The sequence below is a fragment of the Caloenas nicobarica genome, chromosome Z (assembly GCF_036013445.1).
Source record: "Caloenas nicobarica isolate bCalNic1 chromosome Z, bCalNic1.hap1, whole genome shotgun sequence".
Classification (NCBI taxonomy): domain Eukaryota; kingdom Metazoa; phylum Chordata; class Aves; order Columbiformes; family Columbidae; genus Caloenas; species Caloenas nicobarica.
In genome coordinates, this window is record NC_088284.1 from 90,410,011 (window position 1) to 90,429,691 (window position 19,681).

A 19,681-nucleotide genomic window follows, 5' to 3' on the forward strand; every position below is an offset into this window, starting at 1 on the left:
GGAAATGAGAAATAAGGAAAAGTGGGTAGACAAAAGAAGGCAAGAGACCAAAAACTGTGGGATCATTGAGAGAAAAATAAATGAAGATCGTAAGGATAAAGGGTGGTGAGAGACATAGGATTATGACAGGTGGATGAAAGTGAGTGATGGTTTTTCTGTGCTAGAGGAACTCTGAGTAAATTAACAAAGGATGTCTATATGCCATTGCAAATGCTGTAGAAAATCATGAGTCATAGTTCATATGTAAAATACTGTAAGTGGGATACTGTTAATACAATGAAGGATTGTGGAAGTCAGAAAGCTGCTAGATGATTGGTAATAATTATATACAGATATGCATCACAATTAATCTTTAAGTACTACTTTGAGGCCCCAGGTTTTTTTAAAGTGCTGTTTTATTCAGCTTTTTCTGTTAATCTTTGTATATTTCAGGTCACTAAATACAAAAAACCCCCCCACATTTAAAAGAAAAAGTAGTAATGGTGTTAAATTGATGCACTTGAAACAGTGACTTTTCTTGAGATGTCTGTTTGTACTTAGTGTAATGGAATGGCTGACAGCTGGTTTCAGTTGCCATAGTGTAATTATGTAGAATAGACTTTTGCGATGACACTATGTCAATTAAAGAATCTCTCACATTCTAGACTACAAAGGACAAAATGACAGTACAAGATATTTCTTCCGTTCTTTTTCGTAAGAAGATAGTGACACTGTGTGAAATTACAGTCCTGTTATGATGACACAAGTCAAATGATGTGAAAGATTTCTGGATTGATTAAAAATCATCAGCATTATAATATAGAATATGTATGATTTGATAAGTTGCTGTTATGTTTTGTTCATTCTTCTTCGGAAGATATTTGGGGGGGGCTGACAGACTGGAGGCGTTTCTTGTTATATTTGAACTGCTGTGTGTCAATGTGAAAAATGCTACTTACATAACTACATACTTTAAATAGAGGCTCTTCAGTATGTGAAAATATTTTAATCCAATACATCTTGAGTAAATTTTAAAGCCATTGCAGAGCATGAACTAGGATAGGAGGAGGTGATATTTTCCCATATTTTTTGCTATGTTTCCCCTTTTTTAAACTAAACCCAGATGAAAAGAATACTACCACTTTTTTCTTCTTTTCTTTTAAAGTATTCACTCTGTCCCAAAATCCTGATGAATTCAGTGTATTCATTTTTATTACACAAAGCATAATAATGCATATTTGCCATTGTTTTGAGAAAACTGCAATATCAAAACACCCTGATGCATAATGAATTTATATAAAAAGCTATTGAATTGAATTGAAAGAAAAGATGCTATAAGCATTTCCTGATAGTAAATGCGATTTCTTCTGGTCTCTCAGTATTGATCCTATGTGTTTTAATAGGCTTTTTTCAAGTAAAAACCAGTCTCATTTGCATGCAAATTATATAATGCTTCCAAATGATACATGTGGAGATCCTCCTCTGCCTGGTTTCTGCTGATTATTGATGTCTGTGTAAGGCTTGTTTTTGTTCCTTGTGTTAGCAATGTAGTATTTATTGACATTTTGATGTAGGAAACCACAAAACATCCTATCCAGTTAGATTAATTTATTTCCAAGGAAGCGCACAGGAAAAAAGATTGTATGAACAAAGGCACGATCAGACATTTATCTCATTAAAAAATTCAGAAGCATTCTAGTTTTAGACTTTCTTCCTTTGTGATGTCGGTAAGAAACTAGCCAACTGAGTCATCTTATTATTTCAGCATCTAAAAAAATGACTCCAGACTGTTAAGGCAGTTTGCATCGTTCCATGCCCTGGAGTGACACTGTCATTTTAATGAAGCCGTCCTCCCTTTAATTCTGATCCTTCTCCCATATAACATGTGGTGTGTAGTTACCAGCTTGCCAGGTCTGCATCTTATGTTTATTTTCTGTGCAGCCTACTACTGCCTGGTTTTGTGAAAGAGAAGTAATCGATACTTTTTATAAAATGTGAATATTTTATGAATATTCTACCCCTAATGTTACTGGTAAATGTAGTGATCATTAACACGTGTTTTCAGCTTAAAAAAAGTTGTGAGCACAAAGTGTTCATGTAACTAAACATTATAGATACTGTACATATACTACAAACTCTTATTTATTACTGTAGTAACACGGTGATTTGCAGTTTTGTAACACAGTTTGTATAACAGCACTTAGTGTAACTTACTAGACTATACTGTATTTCCCTGCCAGTTTTTGTCAAGTATTGGAAAACATTCTTCTAATCATGTTTGATACATTAGAAAATAAATCAACACAGTAAAGGCAGGATAAATGATTAAAGAGAATGGAAGGTCAGAGAGAGGAAGGAACTCAGAGCTGGACTCCTGAAGTTCTGCCCACAGCGCTGGACTGTGCCCTGTGGGTGTCAGGAGGTTGCAGAGGGCTTGTTCTTGGACAGGAGCTCATGCTGTGCAGTAGATCAGCATCTATAAGCAAAAGGTCCAGTTACATCTGCAAAGACATTTCTTAAACATTGGCATTCTCTTGGAAGTTTCTAGCCATGTCTAAAGCATCTGGTTTAAGAATTTTTTGCTCAGTCTTTTAAAATGTCTTTAGTGAATTTGAACCTCCCAACCCAAAGTCTTGTTACCCATTTTTGCTTATATTGGCAGATCTTGACACTGCTCGTTTTATTCATAACTGGATTCTTGCTCTGTGTGGCATAGCATTCGCTTTGAATAAGGACTTACGTGTACACTAGCCTATTTGACAGACAGTAAGTCACAGGTATTGCATAATGTCTACTGTGACCAAGTACTTCACACCATTTGAATGCTACGTCTTCTGGTTGTTCAGAGTCAACCGTCCTGGGACAGAGAGGTAAAGATATTTGTGATAAAAAGCAGTTTCATATTAGTGATGATTATTGAAGATTGGAATATGGAAGAGGTGGTGGAAGAGAAAGGAGAAATGTTCTTTAATCTCTCAGTTATTGCAGTTTGGAGAAAACTGGAAGGAGATCCCAGCGTTAATTTCTCACTGAAGAAGCTATTGTCGAACCTCAGCTGTGTGCGAATTCCAAGGGGCACTGGATTGTCTTCTGGCCCTTGAAGGGAGCTCTAGCATTAAAACATCTTTGTGGACTTGGTGAGGCTTTTAGAATTGGTGGGAGGAGCAGTAAAATGAAGAAAGAACTAGAGTCTACAATTACGTAAAGTTTATATTAACTATACAGAAGAAAAGATAGATTGTAAGCAGTTTGCTTTAATTACCCCATAATTTTATTAGTGGAAATGTAATGCAAATTCAGAACTGCCACCAGTAGTTATCTCCCTCTAAATGAGACCAGTTCACTCCTGGCATTTCCACTGGTGCTCCCTCTTAGGAGAATTATTCAGTCTAAAAAAACAACCAGAACAACCAGGAGTTGTTTTCTCATGGCATAAGGCACTGGGAGCTTGCTAATGTCTACTCCATAGATTTTTATTACGGAAAGAAATCTTGCTGGGTCTCATGTATCCGGAAACTGTTGCTTTTCTGAAGATGTGCACTGAATATTGAGAATCTGTGAAGCTGTGAATTGTACATAATTTCTTTAATCAGTTCACTGGTTTGCTGTTTATGGAAACAGGAAAATAAGTGTTTGCCCTGATCACTATGTGGTTGAGAAAAAAGAGTTCCAAGGTAATCCAATAGTGCAATATCTACAGGTAGCTACATAGGAAACCTCCTTCTCATTTTGGATCTGACTCAGTTGGCACTACTGATCTGGGGTAAAGGACAAGCACACCTGCAGAGGTGGTGCGCATGGATGTGTAAAATCAGCTTTTCATTCCCTTTGTCATAAGGAACTGATAATCTAACTGGCACTTTCTGGTCAGACCTTCAACAAGGGTTACTACTCAGCTACTGCCCAATTGACCTGGAAATGGAGAAAGTATTTACACGTACATCATGTAGGCACAGTAGTTTTCAAACATAAATTTGTTAAGTCAATAAAAATTGTATGACCTCCTCAGGCTGAAGACACTTAATTATTTTGCAAGCTAAAAAGAAAAGTTTTATCTTTGCATAATCAGTTGTTTTGCTGACTTCCTTTCTGGTGTCTTTGACATAATGCTATATAAGATATATTTTGTATTTTATCTTGAATTTTTGCTTCCTTGGTAAGTGACTCTTTGACTCTTTCCCCTCCCCCCTTTTTTTTTTCTTTTCTTTTCTTTTTTTTTTTTTTTTTTCTTCCCCCAGAACTACTATGGAGCTGCCAAAATGATTCTTTCTGACAATCCTCTTGGCCTAACATGTGGAATGGTGTGCCCAACATCAGATCTCTGTGTTGGTGGCTGCAATTTATATGCTACTGAGGAGGGACCAATTAATATTGGTGGATTGCAGCAGTTTGCTACTGAGGTAGGTAGGACTTGCAAATGTTTCACACTCTTTGTATGTACCAATGAGTATTGTCTGAGTGGTTTCCTTTGTTAATGACTTGTTTTTTAAAAAAAGTTGGTACTAATAAAATAAAGGCATAGGAAGTTAGAATAATTATCCTTTTTCTTATAGCACGTTCAGAACCTTAGACATGCTTTCATAATGCAATACTTTACAGGAACATAAGGAACATTATTTGTGGACAAAATGACTCCTTAGAAACACTAGTAGTTGAGACAATTTGTTTTATAATGAAAGATTTATCTAAGACAGGTGAAGTTGCGGATATTGATGAGTTAGACTGCATAAGGAAAAAGATCATGTGCACCTGCATCTGTAACTGCATGTTAAGGAGATGTAGAACTGTTCTGGGTGTTGGGTAGAACCCATAGCAGAATTAGTGTGCATTTGTACTGTCTTTCCAGCAAAGGAAACATTTCAGATTATTTAAACTCTTTACTGTCCTGTTTTGCTAAAAGCAAGTAAATAAGTAGTTTCAGGTTGACCTGAAATATGTGTATGTCTATGTGCCTCTGTCTAGACAAGGGATGTCCAACTAATTTTCACCAGGGGCCACATCAGCCTCCTGGTTGCCTTTGAAGAGCTGAATGTAATTTTAGGACTGTGTAAATGTAACTACTCCTAAACGTAGGAGTAGTAAATGTAGGAGTCTAGAATAGATATAGATGCACATATGTGTGTACATGTAAATTTATTAGTTCATAAAGGTATGCATATATTCGGGCTACTGAAGCAAAAGTTGTTACTTGCTGGTTGATGTTAGGAAATCTTCTCAAGAGTTTCTATTGAGGTGCATGTGCATTATTGGTGAGTGTGAAGTTTCAATGTTTCAATTTACATCTGAAGAAAGATGAGGCTGCTGCTCATTTGTTAACTTCCTTTAAAGACATGGAGAATTTATACCAAACTCATGGTCTCAGCTGGCACTTTATCTGATCTGTCTGAAGTATCTTTGGGTAAAAATTGTGACTTTGCTCTCTGTACAAGTGCTGAAGTTGTGGCTGTATAAAAAAAAGGCATATGCATGTGTTTGCGCATTTCTGTGCTGTCCTTAACTAATGAGTTTGTCCCTCTTCTGTATTTTGAGTCATTTGGCAGATCATATTTACAAACGCACGATGAAATTCCAGTCGCCTTTACAAAGCCTGAGGAATGCGAATCAGTCTGGAAGTAACAGATGATTTGTTTATAAGGCAATTTTTTTTTCTCTGCTGTCATTCATAGGCTTCACACCCCCTTCTTAATAGCTGTGGGTCATGATTTGATGAGCAAACGTTGCTACCTGCTGCAGTTCTTCTCTTCTTTATGTGTTTGTAAAGCTTCTGGAGCACCTACTAAACTTCCCTGCTAGCTGTTGCTGAACCTTCTTTCCCCTCTGTCATTCAAGTAGTTATCCACTTTGATTTTCTGGAGATTTGAACATATAAATGTTAGAATCAGTACAGTTTGGACCAAAGTTCTCGTTTACAGAGTGAGGCTAGAGATACTGAACTGTATTTTTCTGTGTGTATATTCAATAGTTGGGTTTTATCAGTCAAGAGGCAATTTTATTAGCTTTTCTTCTACTGGCCTTTATTCGTTATACGTAAAGCCTTCTGATGTGCAATAAAGTTTTGGTTTTTTGCTTTAAAAAAAAGAAAAAAAGATTAAGCAGTTGTCAAGTAGATGATAAATACAATAGTGAAATATTACCGTTTAGGAACCAAATGCAAGTGATATATGTTAAAACCTGATTTGTGTCTCCTTTTAGCCCTAATGCTATGATTAATAGAGAGGAATTATGGCTTAATAGATAATGCTAAATATCTGCCATTTTTCTTCAAAAATCTTTAGAAATCTATTAAAAAAGCTCAGTGCTAGCATAATGATTGATATGAAAACTGCAGAGGATGAATAGCTCAGAATGGCTTTGCTCCTAATGTTTCAAGTTTGTTCAAAGTGATATTAATGTCAAGAGTTCTAACAAAATAAAATTGTTATACAGTTCTATATAGCACTCTAACAAAAATAGGATTTCAGTAGATTTTATTATCCTTACTATTTTATGGCATCCTAAGATGTTAAAATTTGTTGTTAATAACCTTTAGAATTATTGCTGTTTAACAAACAATTTGTATGTATTGTAGTACTCATAATTAGTAATAATAGGCAGTCACTTTTGTAGTTAATACTTTTTTTTTTTTAGCTTTCATTCGGTTAGATTTTACTATGGAAGTATGTATAGTTGGAAGAAATACAATGTAATGAGTGCTTCCAGGTAACAACCATTACAAAAATATAGGTGAAAGTACTGAAGAAAATCATAAGGTACTACTGCTGATAAAAAATTGGCACAGATACTGCAAACAAAGTGTGTTCACAGCTTTACCTGTAAGAGTAACTCAGCAAATTGTGTAATTTAGGTGTGCAACATGTGTTACTCTTAATGAGAGCTGCATGGTAGTTCTCATGCACTATGTAATAGTTTGTCCCACAGGGGCTTATTTACTAAAACTCCATTGTGCATAAAGCCTTTTTAGACTTATTTTCCTTGGAATTAGTCTGAGGATCATATACTTGATGCGTTACGACAGCGAGCAATAATAGGCACAACTGCTAGCTGAGATAAAAGATAAAATTGCAGTAAAGCAGGAATGTGGTTTAAAATGGAAAATATATGGGTATGACGTATGCCCCTTTGTGCTTCTGAACAATGACTGATCATCTGTTCATACTGCAGATAAAAGTCCCTAATTGTAAAATATTTGTCTTGCATACAGTGGAACAAAAAAATGGCACCTCACACCTCCTGCATTTTCCTTTTACCCTTCTATATAGTTTTGTAACTATGTTAAGCTTATTCTCAAAGTAATTCGTAATGCAGTCTGAAAAAATGTGTATTTTGACAATTAACTGTTCAAATGGAAAAAAATGAAATGTCCGTTTGTATTTGTCATGTAGAATGTGTATACTGGGATGCAGTTACCACGGCAACTGTTGCGTCTAGAGAATAACGGGGTAAAAGCTCACTATTATAGATGATGAGTGTCAAGCGCAGGTTACACCTGCTACTGCACAGGTCAAAATTATATTAATGTCTTTATCTATGTCCTTTGCCCAAGTGCTTTAGAATCAGGAAACATCTCTGGTTTTTGGAACACAAATTCAGTGAAAATATACTGAGATTGCAGTGACAATACATACAGGCATGAGCTATATGACTGTCAGTCCCACAAAATAGACTAAAATTACCGGTTACTCAAGTACAAGTCTGTAAGCTTGCAGTAAAAAAGAAGCATGATCTATTTACGTTGTCTGCTGTAGCATGAGTAAGAAGCCCTCAAAATCTTACCTTTCTGGATAGACATTACTGAATCTAAAGGTTCTCCTGTGTTTCTAGTTAATCATTCTAAATGGAGTAGCACAAGCTAAATAGAAAATGTATTATTTTAATTGCTGCGTACTAGATTTAGATACTAGATCATTTAGTACTGTGACTCCTGTGCCAGCTAAAGTTCTCATGATTTGTTCCTCTCTGGAGATGTATTCTGGCTGCGGTTGCAGCAGAAAGAAATTGCAAAAGGAAACTTGATTTTTTTTTTTTTCTTTTTTTCCCCTGAAAGATGCATTGTACCAGCTGACCTGCTGTTAACCTCGGAGCATCTCAGCAGAGCAGCGGGAGGTGGGCTGTGCTGAGGGTCCCGCTCTGTTGCAGAACCTCCCTTCTCCTCGACCCACCACGGGCAGGGAAGCAGCGGCTGCCCAGAAGGGTTGCTGTGGAGGGGTGCGCTGCGCCCTTGAGCTCAGAGTCCCTCTTGTAGTTGCACATAGACAGCTCTGATCAGTCTTAACTAAATGTGGGGAGAAGGTGGTTCTTGTGGAGCTGCGGCTCCGGCAGCTGGGTGACCCTGGGGTGTCTGCCTGGGCCCCTCGCCATCGCCAGCACGGATGGCATTGCTGCATCAGCAGAGGGAGATTGTTCTGGCAGCTAAGGCAGTAGGACAAACAGAAAGCAAACTCTATTTGTCAGTATTAGTATTTATTTTAACACATCTTTAGGTTTTTAAGTCATGTTGAAATCTATAATAATCAATTATAAAATTTTAGGCTTGTTCGAAGGGGATGATGTAGCCTTCAGGGTGTGAATCTGAGGACTTCTGATTTTTCAGGCCAATGCTGAAAGGCTTGATGATATTTTGACTAGTTATATAAGCTTCCCTACAGCAGGTATGTGCGTCTACATGAATGTTTCTATGTCCTTTCTAGTGGTGGGATTCATGACATTTTGAGGTATGGGCTCTGCAATGTCCTAGATCCATGGGCTTTCTTGGGACTGGGATAATGTTAATGTATAGTTGTTACGTAGGTTTGAAAAATCTCTAATGAGACACTCTAGGCCCTACTTCTGTCAATACTGTCCTAATTAAAAGTTTGCGGTATTACAACTTTAACTTGTGGAGAGTGAATCAACAAGTTTTCCCAACTAGCTCACATTTGTGGGAAAACCTTCCTGTACATCTGTGCTATCCACTGCAATTAAATTAATTGTGTGATGAGGTAATTTAACAACTTCAAGAACATAACTGAGCATGCAATTTGCTTCATTTTTTATTGAAATCCATGCAGAATATTATTTTCTCCTTTAAATATTCAACTGCCCCCTATTAAAGTAAACCAGCCTACAGATAAATATCCGTGGAAACCAGTGGAGAAGTGTGAAACTAGTACAATCAGTTCCTAAATGTTACTGATTTCATCGCCTGTATTTTTCTTTCTGTGCAGTAGCAAAATCTGATAACAATTCAGAATATACTAATATGTTTCACACTAAAATAAATACCAGCTAGATGCTAATGTCTATGTCAGTAGCAGTTCGGTATCTCATCACTTTAGTGAAGGATATTTAATAGCAAAACTGACTAATAAACTTATTTCTATAGCCTTTTAACCATGGAAACAGGAATTATGCCTCAAGAATATGAAGGATTTTGTTATGAAGTCTAAAGTTATGTTACTAAAAGATTAGATTTTCCCACTACTCCTTCCATTTTCCCCATTTTTTGTATTTCAGCCTTTTTCTGTTGATGAAGGTTTTGTGATGAAGATGAAAGATGCACTTTTTACTTAAAAAAATGTGACCTGTGTATGTCTTGGAAACTACTGAATATGCTTTTTAGCAACCTGTCTTGTTTCAGAGGATTAGGCAAAGGCTTTTTTTATATTTTGACCTTGAGTTTAAAGTTTGTCTTTTAACTGTTTTATTTAACATATTATTTATCATAGTCCAAAGATAATTTCAAATAAAGGTGAATTAGAGTAAAACTGTCTGACTGAATTTGAATTCTGCAAATAGGTGGAGAAGGATATCTACAGTATTTTCCTCTTAAAAAAAATTCTGATCAAAAAACCTGAGAAGTGACTGAAGCGAGTTACTTTGATTTATTCTAATTGAGACAACAATTCTGAATAACAGTTCTAACCTGCTCTAATTGTTTTAAATGTGTTAGATTTATTTAAATCATGCTTACTATGCCATAAAATGATTTTCATCAGGTTAGCAAATGCATTTCTCTGAGTCACCTGCCATTCTCTGCCAAATGTCACATCTTTTCATCAAAACATGCTAATGCTGGAGTTGTATAGTGAAGGAGTATAGTCGTATAGTGGAGTCGTATAGAGTAAGGAGAAAAATAGGCTTTTCCCTGTCTGCATTCTGATAAACAGCTAATGTGAGTTGGCTAAAACTTTCCAGGAAAATTAAACTTGAATCAGATGCTCAGCAATTGAAACAACTATAGTTTACTTCAGTGGGAAATATTGTGGAACCTTAATACAAACTTGTGTTTGCATACAGTGCCTGGAGTTATGCTCTGTGTTGAGTATACTGAATGTTTTGGGACAAAAACCAACCCCATTGCAGTGATAGGATGTTTGATTTACAAGGGAGAAGAGAACAAAACCCCTGATTTCACACTGGAGAGAACATCGAGCAGGCGCACTCACACCTTTACACGTTAAAGTAATGCAAATAGGGAAACTAAGTGTTATAAATGTCTGAATCAAGAGTGAGTTTGTTTCAGTCATTGGAACCTTAGCAAAATAGATTGGCTGTTTTGATTTGGTCAAATTGTATCTCACTTGAGGACAAAGTGGCCACTAATTGACGTGAAGCATAGAAGTGGATGGAATCTGTGTGGGTTTAGTTTGACTAGGTCCTGGATGGTGAAGTAATGATGATTCCAAAGTATTTGATAAAAAGAATAAATGCTCAGTGTTATTAATGTCTAATGTTATAATCTATATAACCTCTTTTGTGTAGGAGAGTGAGCCAGAAGGAAAGGATGATGGCCGCAGCTTTCCACTGAGAGATTTAGCTTTAAAATTCATTATTTGGTTTCCTTTTCCCGAATTGGTCTTAGTTACAAAGCACTGCAAAACAAAACAAAAACTCTGTCTAAACAAAAATGAAATAATCTTTTTGAAGGGAAAGTGGACAAGAAAGGCAATAGTAATCAACTTTACTTGCATCCTGACCATAGTCTGAGCAAGGAAAAATCGGAGAGGACAGTTATGTATAGTGTGGCATTGAACACTTTCTTGCAAGGTAGTAATCTCTGCACACCAAAGGATTTGTACAGAAGAATTCAGTGTTATTTAATTGGGTGAACTACAGTGTAGGGAAACTTCAGCATGAGGTGAGTGAAAATCTTTTGAAATGCATTGAAGCAGTTTGCTATTTTCACACAGTTACCCTGCCAGCCTTAATATGCAAAACTGCCACTGAGTTCCAGATGGCAAGATATCGCTGCACAAGCTGGCTATGCTGCATAAAGACAGTTTCACCCTATTTGCAAATAGGCAGAATCAAAGTTGACCATTCAGCCTGAACTACTAGGATTTCCTGCATGATTCTGAAGCTTAGCGCTGTACTACAGTAGTGTGGCTCTTTAGCAAAACATTTAGTTGATGGACAAGACTATTCAATAATACATATTAAAATACTTATGTTAACAATAAATTTAGTGATAAATATGTTAAGCTTATGCATATTCATAGTGTTCAACATACACATTAAATATGAAAGTTATAATTTGTATTACTGAGTAGCCTTCTAAAACAACTGCATAAGACTTTAATGGAAAATTGGTATTATTGAAGCCATTTCTGTGTGAATGTAACAAAGCAGACATTTTAAAAATATCCTATTGCATTTTGGTTATCACAGTCTAGTTTCACAGCACAATATAAGCTTTTCAGCCTGTGAAATCCATTAATAATCACATTAAACCTTCCCATATTGTATGAATTGTCAGGTTTAAATGATTCTTTTTTAAAAACAATTATCTGTCTCTTGCTTCTTAGAGTTCGTTAAAATGCTATGTCAATTTACAAAGGCTGGGGGAATTTGACACAGAAATTTTAGAGGGGGAAGGAACTAATCATTGGTTTACCTAGCATGAGTGCTCAAGTGCGCATGAAGAAAATGAACATTGATTGATTCAAAACATAAATGAAAAATTCTATTCATGAGTGGAATTGCCAAATTTTAACTTGAAAAACCTTTCTTTCTCGAGTTCTAAGGAAACTAAAAACTCTTGGTACACTTGTTAAATAGCTTTAATATGATATTTATTAAGACAAATGACATTGTATGTATTTTAGAGGACTAGTTAGTACTTATTTAATGCAGTTCTTCATTGATATAGATGGGGAACAATGCTGTCATCTGGTAGTTTTTGAGGTGCAGCCTTGAAGTGTTTTGTGGTACGATTGGGAATCCCAATGCAATGAACTCTTGTATCCTTTTGGTCTAATATTGTTCTTCTGCTACAGAGATATACTCCTTGGGTTAAATATTTTCCCCCCATGCCTAAAACAAAACAAAGATGTAAATATGCTCTTCCATGCTCCTAATCTTTAGTAGCCTGCAACAGCTGTGAGTCTGTTCTTTTCTTTTATAGGTTATAAAGGATAGAGGCTCCATTCCTTCCCCTACAGTCCACGTAAATGCAGAGGGCAGTGAAGTCAAGCTTAGTGAGTGTAGGATATTTCTGCCTTAGCCTCTAGCCTGTATGCCTGAGCAAAGAACTGATTTAATGCAAATCTGAAATAAACCGTGTGACTTTGCAACTAGATTAAGACTCCGTTGTGCTATGCTCTGTATAATTACATAACAGTGGTCAGAGACTCCCCGAAAGTACTTCTAATAGTTGAGACAGAATGGAGCAGTTCATCACCATTTCACAGGTGAAGAACTGAGGCATAGGGAGAACAGTCTGAACTTTCAGGCATGCATACAACTTTTGGACACCCAATTAAAAAGTGGGGAACATCTGAACAAATAAGCAACTAACATGAAGTAAGTCCTGTTATAATTGTCTAAGGGGAGGCATCTAAAGCATGGGTTACCTTTGAAAATATAGGACTGAAAGCTAGGGATGGTGCCTCAAACGTGTCAAAACTACCTAAGGTTCTTTACCTACCACCTCTAAAAAGTCAATCCACAAGTGATTTATCCGGGATCACACAAGATTCCTCTTGAAGAAGCAAACCCACTCCATTGGTATTAAAATCCTTTGTGTTATTTGCAAAAATACTTTTCTAGTAGTAACGATAATCTGAACATTGTTTGGAAGGAAATTTTTGGTATTACAGAGATTCTACACTGTCTGAGTTTGTATTACTATTCTGTTACTGGTATTCTGGTTCCATCTTCTTTGTAAAATTTACAGTACTGAAAGATCTGACTTCAGACATTTTTAAGAGAAAAAGAATTATAGAATAGTGAAGCCCTGCAACTACAACATCCCTCACAAATTCACACGTCAGTTTGGGATCCCTATAATGTTATGAAGCGATTTGCAATAATATATCAATGATATGTGACAGTACTAGTGGAAGCTTCCATCGCATTGCTACTAGTAAAATTTAATGAAGGAATGTAAAGTATGTAACCTCTCGAATGTATTGCTTTTCAGGTGTTCAAAGCTATGAATATTCCTCAGATTAGAAACCCTTCCTTACCTCCTCTAGAAGACATGCCTGAAGCCTATCATGTGAAGATAGCTCTCCTTGGTGCAGGACCTGCAAGTTTAAGTTGTGCTTCCTTTTTGGCTCGATTGGGCTATTCAAACATCACCATATTTGAAAAGCAGGAGTACGTTGGTGGCTTAAGGTAAAAAAAAATGATAATAAAATACTCTTTCCAATGATTGTAGAAAGCATAGCCAAAAATATTGTGCAGATGTAGTTTATACACAATCCTTCTACCTTCATCAAAGTAAGGGAGTAGAAGAGTTCAGATCTGGAAAGTTTATTTTTTATTTAAGTAATTAATCAAGTCAAAATAGGTACAGTTACAGGCAGTCTTTAACTGAAAATCTGGTGGCTATCTCCTATATTATCTTCAAATGACCTCTAAAATTCCAGGCTGCAATTGTTATTATCAAATTAACACTTCAGAAAATTGTCAGGAGCCATTTTCCCTTATCCAAAACTTTTAAAACAAGATGAAGTGCTTGTAGCCCTACATAGTGAGAGAGTTAGTAGATGTTTAAAGTGCTTTAGAGAGACAGTAATTTCATGGAGAATTTAAAATTTAGAATGCTTATGCAAATAAAGGTGACAGTGAATAAATCTATCGTGTGCCTAGACCTACAGTTTTAATAAACCATACCATAAGAGTGAAATAAACCCCCTACAATTCTCAACCTTCAACGAATCGCAGATACAGAAAGGAAGGTACCTTTGCACTTCTAATGTATGGTAAACACTTGATGATATTTGCATGGTTTCATGTCCTTGACACTAGAAGAATAATTTTGACGACTGCAACAATGGCTGAGATAATATCTTAAAAGTTTGTTGGAATCTCTAAGTGTAAGATAAAGTATTTCAGAAACTGACTAGTGGATACCAACCCACTAAAAATCAAAATTAAATTTTACCCATTGAAGGTGTACTCATAGCAAAGAGTTTACAAAATAAAAAGTGAAAAGAAACAGAGAAAGAAGGGTGACGTGTTCACGTTTCTCATTGCAGCATCACTGAAATCAATAGAGTTGACACCATTAATGAATTTGATCCATAATGTCATAATGTCAAATACTTATTCAGTGCTCTGGAAGATAGAGAATCAATGCTGGAGAAGTTAAATGGATCACTTTCATTTTTCCCAGTGAGATTCAGAAGTATTCTACCTAATTGTCAAGGTCTTAATACATAGGCATTTAACTGTGGAGCTTTTTTATTTGAACTGATTGCTTCAGAGGATTGCAAATTTAGTATATGAAATACTTATTCAGCTGTTGAGTGGTGCATGTTTTCATAAATACCAGATTTAAAATCAGTTTTGTTGCTTTAAAGTAGTAAGAAATAACAAAATGTTTCTAACAATAAAGCTTTACTTCATGGCAGGTTAGACTCAGATTGGGCTCAGCAATATAATTCTTCACTTTCTGCAATTGCTTTCAGTGCTAACAGTACAACACTGCAGTTACTTACTGTGTGCTTGCATACTTGAAGCAATGTGATGTTAAGTTGCATCTATTCTTCATGTTTTTCTTTGAATTTAAAAAAAGCTTAACCTGTTGTTTGTTCTATTGCAAAAAGACTTACACTAAGCTTTGCATGTTCTGTTACTATCCTTAACGGGCAAGCAGTGCACTTTAATGTCTTTTTTTTGAGTCTTAAAGAACACATGGCAATCAAGGTCAAATTTTACATCCATTTATGGTAGAAAGTTTCACATCTGGTTTAAGTGCATCAATTCCTTTTGTTGCTCTTTTAATCTTGGAACATAAGGGAGGCTGTCCTGTGGCAGCAATCATCCGTTATTGCAGTTGTAAGACTTTGCGGTACAGCTTTTAACAAGTTTAGGTTATTGATGGGTGTGTTTTCAAGGCTTCATAAACTACTGCAAATGGATAACAAGACCAAATTAATTTTGTGTTTGGAATCAGCTGTTTGGAAGGGCAGTGCTTTTGCCCTTTTTGAGTTTGCTCTGCCTTTTTAAAGTGTTTTTAAGTAGGATGTTCCTTTGCATACATGTTAGATGATAGCTAACTTTAATAATATTTAGACAATAGAAAGCTGTCTAGTGATTGCAGTTTCTGCGGTGTGATATTTAAGCCTAACATAAGTCTGGTTGACTGTACATGTCTGAATTTTTCACATTCATAGGCAGATTTTCCTACATTTCAGTAGTTGTGTAAAATTTATGCTTCATAGTAGAGTGAGCATGGGCAGATCATGCTTGCGCTTAGAGACCATGAACAAGCTTCACTGCTTGTGCTCCTAGCTATGCCATTGGTTACAGCATACCAAAATCTTTCTCTCACTAGGCTGAAGGGATGTCCCTTGAGCAAAAGTAATTTGGGATCACAGAAACACCGAGCACCTCTCTGTGCACCTCTAACTTGGATCAGATTTGAGGAAGAGGCAAATCTGTGGGACACTGTTTGCATCCGCTGCATCCCCTCTGCACCTCTGGCCTGTTTCCTTCTCCCCCTGTCTCTCCATTGCGGAGTCAGAGACTGTCTTCTGCTGCTGAAAGAAATTGTAGCAGCATTATTGATGTACCAGTTGACTTTCATAAAATGTTCATGGTAAATGTCCATGTATGTGTCCCCACAGAAGTGTGTATTTGTGTATGAACATATATGTACATATATGCAGGTATACTTCAGTGCACAAAACTATAAGTAAATGTTTAATAAGAGGAAAAAATAGTTTACAAAACCTGACAGGGATATAACACAGCCAGGGCTGTTTGGGGGTCTTCTAAGAGTCATGGAAATGACAGGCCTTCAATAAATATTATAGGCGGCTTGAAAAATAGAACTTTCTCTTTTTTAAATTAGATTACTTTATTGAATCTCTGTTGCAGAATCATATTGATACATTAGTATCTGCCTCAGACACCTTTTTACTTAGCATGACCTATGAAAGTTGTATTGTCATGACATGTTCATTATATCTGATATTTAGAACACTTTTCATTGCACATTGGTCAGAAAAGTTGAAAAAGGAGTGGTATTAAAAATAAGGAGAAACATCAGTTTCTTGCCAATATAATTAAAGTTGGCGGAACTCAAAATAAAAATAAGAATCTTCTTGCCTGTCAAATTTAGGTGTTAATGATGATGTGGTCACTAACAATATATAAAATAAAGCCATAGTAAATCTCTTGTGCCAGTGCTTTGTTATGGAAATTATAGATCCATTAGTTTGACAACAGATTAGACTGTTTGAAGCTTAGAAGTATCTGGGGAGAGACTTTCATGTTTCTACATATTCTTTTTTTTTTTTCATTGAACAAAAGTATTTAAAATGAAACCTCACTGTGTTTACCTGTGATATGTTTTAGGAGAGAGATTTTGAACTGGCATAAGTAGATGTCATTTTGGTGGAGATAAAGGTCTCTACCAGTATATATATAAACTGAGATTCTATGCTAGCACTGCAATTTTCACTTACAGGAGATCTGTGATTCTGGGAACTTGAAGATGTCCTTCCTAATCTTCCCCAGGAGGAAAAAATACCAGCTAATAAATGTTAAGTCAAAAAGCAGACTTGAGACAAAGAGCTGATAAAAAATTACTGACTTCGTCCATCCTGAAAGATCATTAAAAAATTATGAAGTAGAAATGGAGGAGGGTACAATTTTAAATACCCTTGCTCAAAATAACTTATGCAACACTTAAAAAAAATATTATGGGAAATTGATTGCTAGAGGATCACTTTGCTTTTAGCAGATATGAGATCTTTTCTTAAATTGATGTCTTAAGTTTGTTTAGTGTTACACATACTAGTGAACAAAAGGAATAGAACTGAAGCTCTTTTGGACCCAAGCTTAATATATGTTAAATCGGTATTTATAAGTGTGGGTAGGATTGGCCTCAAGGTACTGCCTTCCTGGCCTATATTTTTAGCGTTGAGTGAATAATGCTGTTTTGTCACTCTTGTGATTTTTAAATAAAGCCAACAGTCAAGCTGCAGCACATTTCCATTCCCATATGTCAAAATTAACTAAGGTGTGTTATAAGTATCGAATTTTTAACAACTAAAAAAATCCTTTCTTCTTAACAGCTGGGAGTATTTCACAAGTTCTTATTGTTGTTGGGTTTTTTTGTTTTGTTTTTAATTTCAGTACATCTGAAATCCCCCAGTTCCGATTGCCATATGATGTAGTGAATTTTGAAGCTGAGCTTATGAAGGATCTTGGAGTGAAGGTAAGGAAAAATATATCCCGCCTATGTATAGCTCAAAGAAAAAAGAACAAGAACTCTGCCAAAGATTAACAGCAAAATGTCATGCACATTAGTAAAGAACAATTAAAAGCTACGCTAGACAGAGGCAGGTAGATGCTTCCTCTTGCTCAGGGCATTTGTCTGTCTCCTGTCTGAATGCCACTAGTTTGGAAAAGGGCAATCAATAGTTCTCATCTGGCATGCCTGCATGTGATTAATTGTCTGTAAGAAACAAATTCCTAAATTGCTTTAGGGGGTCCAATGTAGCTATTGGAATGACTTGGGTTTTTTTGATCGAGGTTTTTTCATGCAAGTTTGGCACTACTTAAAACATTCATATTTGATACTTCTCCTTTTGTTCCCTCTCTCTGAGTTTTTTCTTGATGGTTTATAATAATCTTGCATCCAAGTTAATTTTATAGTAAAATACATCAAATTAAACAAAGTGTTAACATGATCATTATTATAAACAATAACAGTCGTTCAACTTCTTGGAAAGCGATAGTTATGCATTATTCTCTTAAATGTGTGTTGTTCATAGATAATGGGAACATTGCTTTATTGTTAATTTAGGGCTTGAGCTGAAGAGTTAGATGGTATTTACAACTGCTGTGCACTTTAGCAGAAGTTAGAAACGTAGAATGCATCACTGGATCAAATTTTTCAGTACTGGGAGGTACTCATGCATTCAGTGAAGCAAGAAATTCTTCTTGGAATCTTTCATGTTGGTTCATATCGTAAAAGCAGTAGGCTGCTGTCACAAGAACCCAACTGAGAATGTCATCCTGCCCAGCTTTTATAAAAATGCTGGTAAGATGTATGATGAGGCTTTAAATGGTACAGGTCTGTTTTCCCACTCTAAAGTTCCCTTTGCAACCCTTGAAAAGACTGACAGATTAGAGGTTGAGTTAGGGATGGGGCTAAAAACAGAACACTGAGCCAACTTTAGACAAAATTGCTGGGTATAGGCTACTGGGAAACCTTTTCAAAACTCAAATCCCCGGGGCTCCCTATTATGACAAAGTTTCCAGAATGGACTGATAGAGCCACTGTGTCATCTTGACCTGCAAGTCCTCTGCAGTTTTGAAGTGCAGCAGAGAACCTCAATGTAAATTTGCTTCTAAGCTCTGCCATTGGCTTGCAATTGACCCTTTGCCAAGCTGCTTAACTAAGTACCTTAGCGTTCTACCTCTGTAAGCTGGGAATTTTTTCTGGTGTTTACTTAAAGCATTTTAAATCTGTGGTGGAAGGTGCTGTGTTCTGTAAATGCTCAGTACTGCTGTTTATTCAAGTAATTCTACTGAAATTAGTAAGAATTAGTCAGCTGAATAAGGATTACAGAGCTAGGCCCTAGGAGTATTATGAATCCCCACATAAAATAGTAGTGCTATTTAAATTCCTTCATTAGGTTTTCATAACATATGTACACAATAGGATAAAAAATGTAATGACAATTTATGGAATGCATTTTGTTGCCAGTGAGGATGTAGTCTGTATTCTTGAAAGGATTACAACTGTACAAGGCTTTTGCACGTCTGATAAAATTTATACTAAATCTCCAAAGACCAAAAAAAAAAAATCAATGTTTTCAGTATTGTCTACCGTATTTTACATCTGCCTTTTTTTTTCTCCAAAAGGAAAATTGTATTAAATGGAATATAGGCAGGTTCAATAACAAACAAGATGTACAATGACATGAAGACTAAACTCTTAAGATCACAAAGTATATTGCTTACACAATGAAGTGTGGTATTTTGTAAAGGGAATACACAAGTGATATAACAAAAACTGAGGGAAAACATTCAAGTTCAGAGAGTCTAAAGTACAGAGATAAAAAACACATATACTCATGTCAAGAAGTACAAAATATCAGAAAAGGTATCACACAATGCTTTGTGTGCTCAAAAGCCTTGGGGTTAGGAGAGATGAGCAAAGGGTATGTGTATCTTCAATTGTATGACCTCTACACAGGAGACCGCTATCGTTGGTTTGCTGAACACGCAGAAAACTCTCGTCCCCATCTCACTCCTG

At 36.1% G+C, this 19,681-nt stretch overlaps 1 protein-coding gene across 1 annotated transcript in view; it reads left to right on the forward strand.

Moving 5' to 3' along the window:
- Positions 1-19,681, forward strand: part of DPYD (dihydropyrimidine dehydrogenase) — a 348,521-nt gene that overhangs the window by 95,976 nt on the left and 232,864 nt on the right. Inside the window, exons 5-7 of the mRNA XM_065656297.1 lie at positions 4,218-4,379; positions 13,379-13,575; positions 17,551-17,632. Of these exons, the coding sequence (XP_065512369.1) occupies positions 4,218-4,379; positions 13,379-13,575; positions 17,551-17,632 (441 nt within the window). The remainder of the gene's footprint in view (positions 1-4,217; positions 4,380-13,378; positions 13,576-17,550; positions 17,633-19,681) is intronic.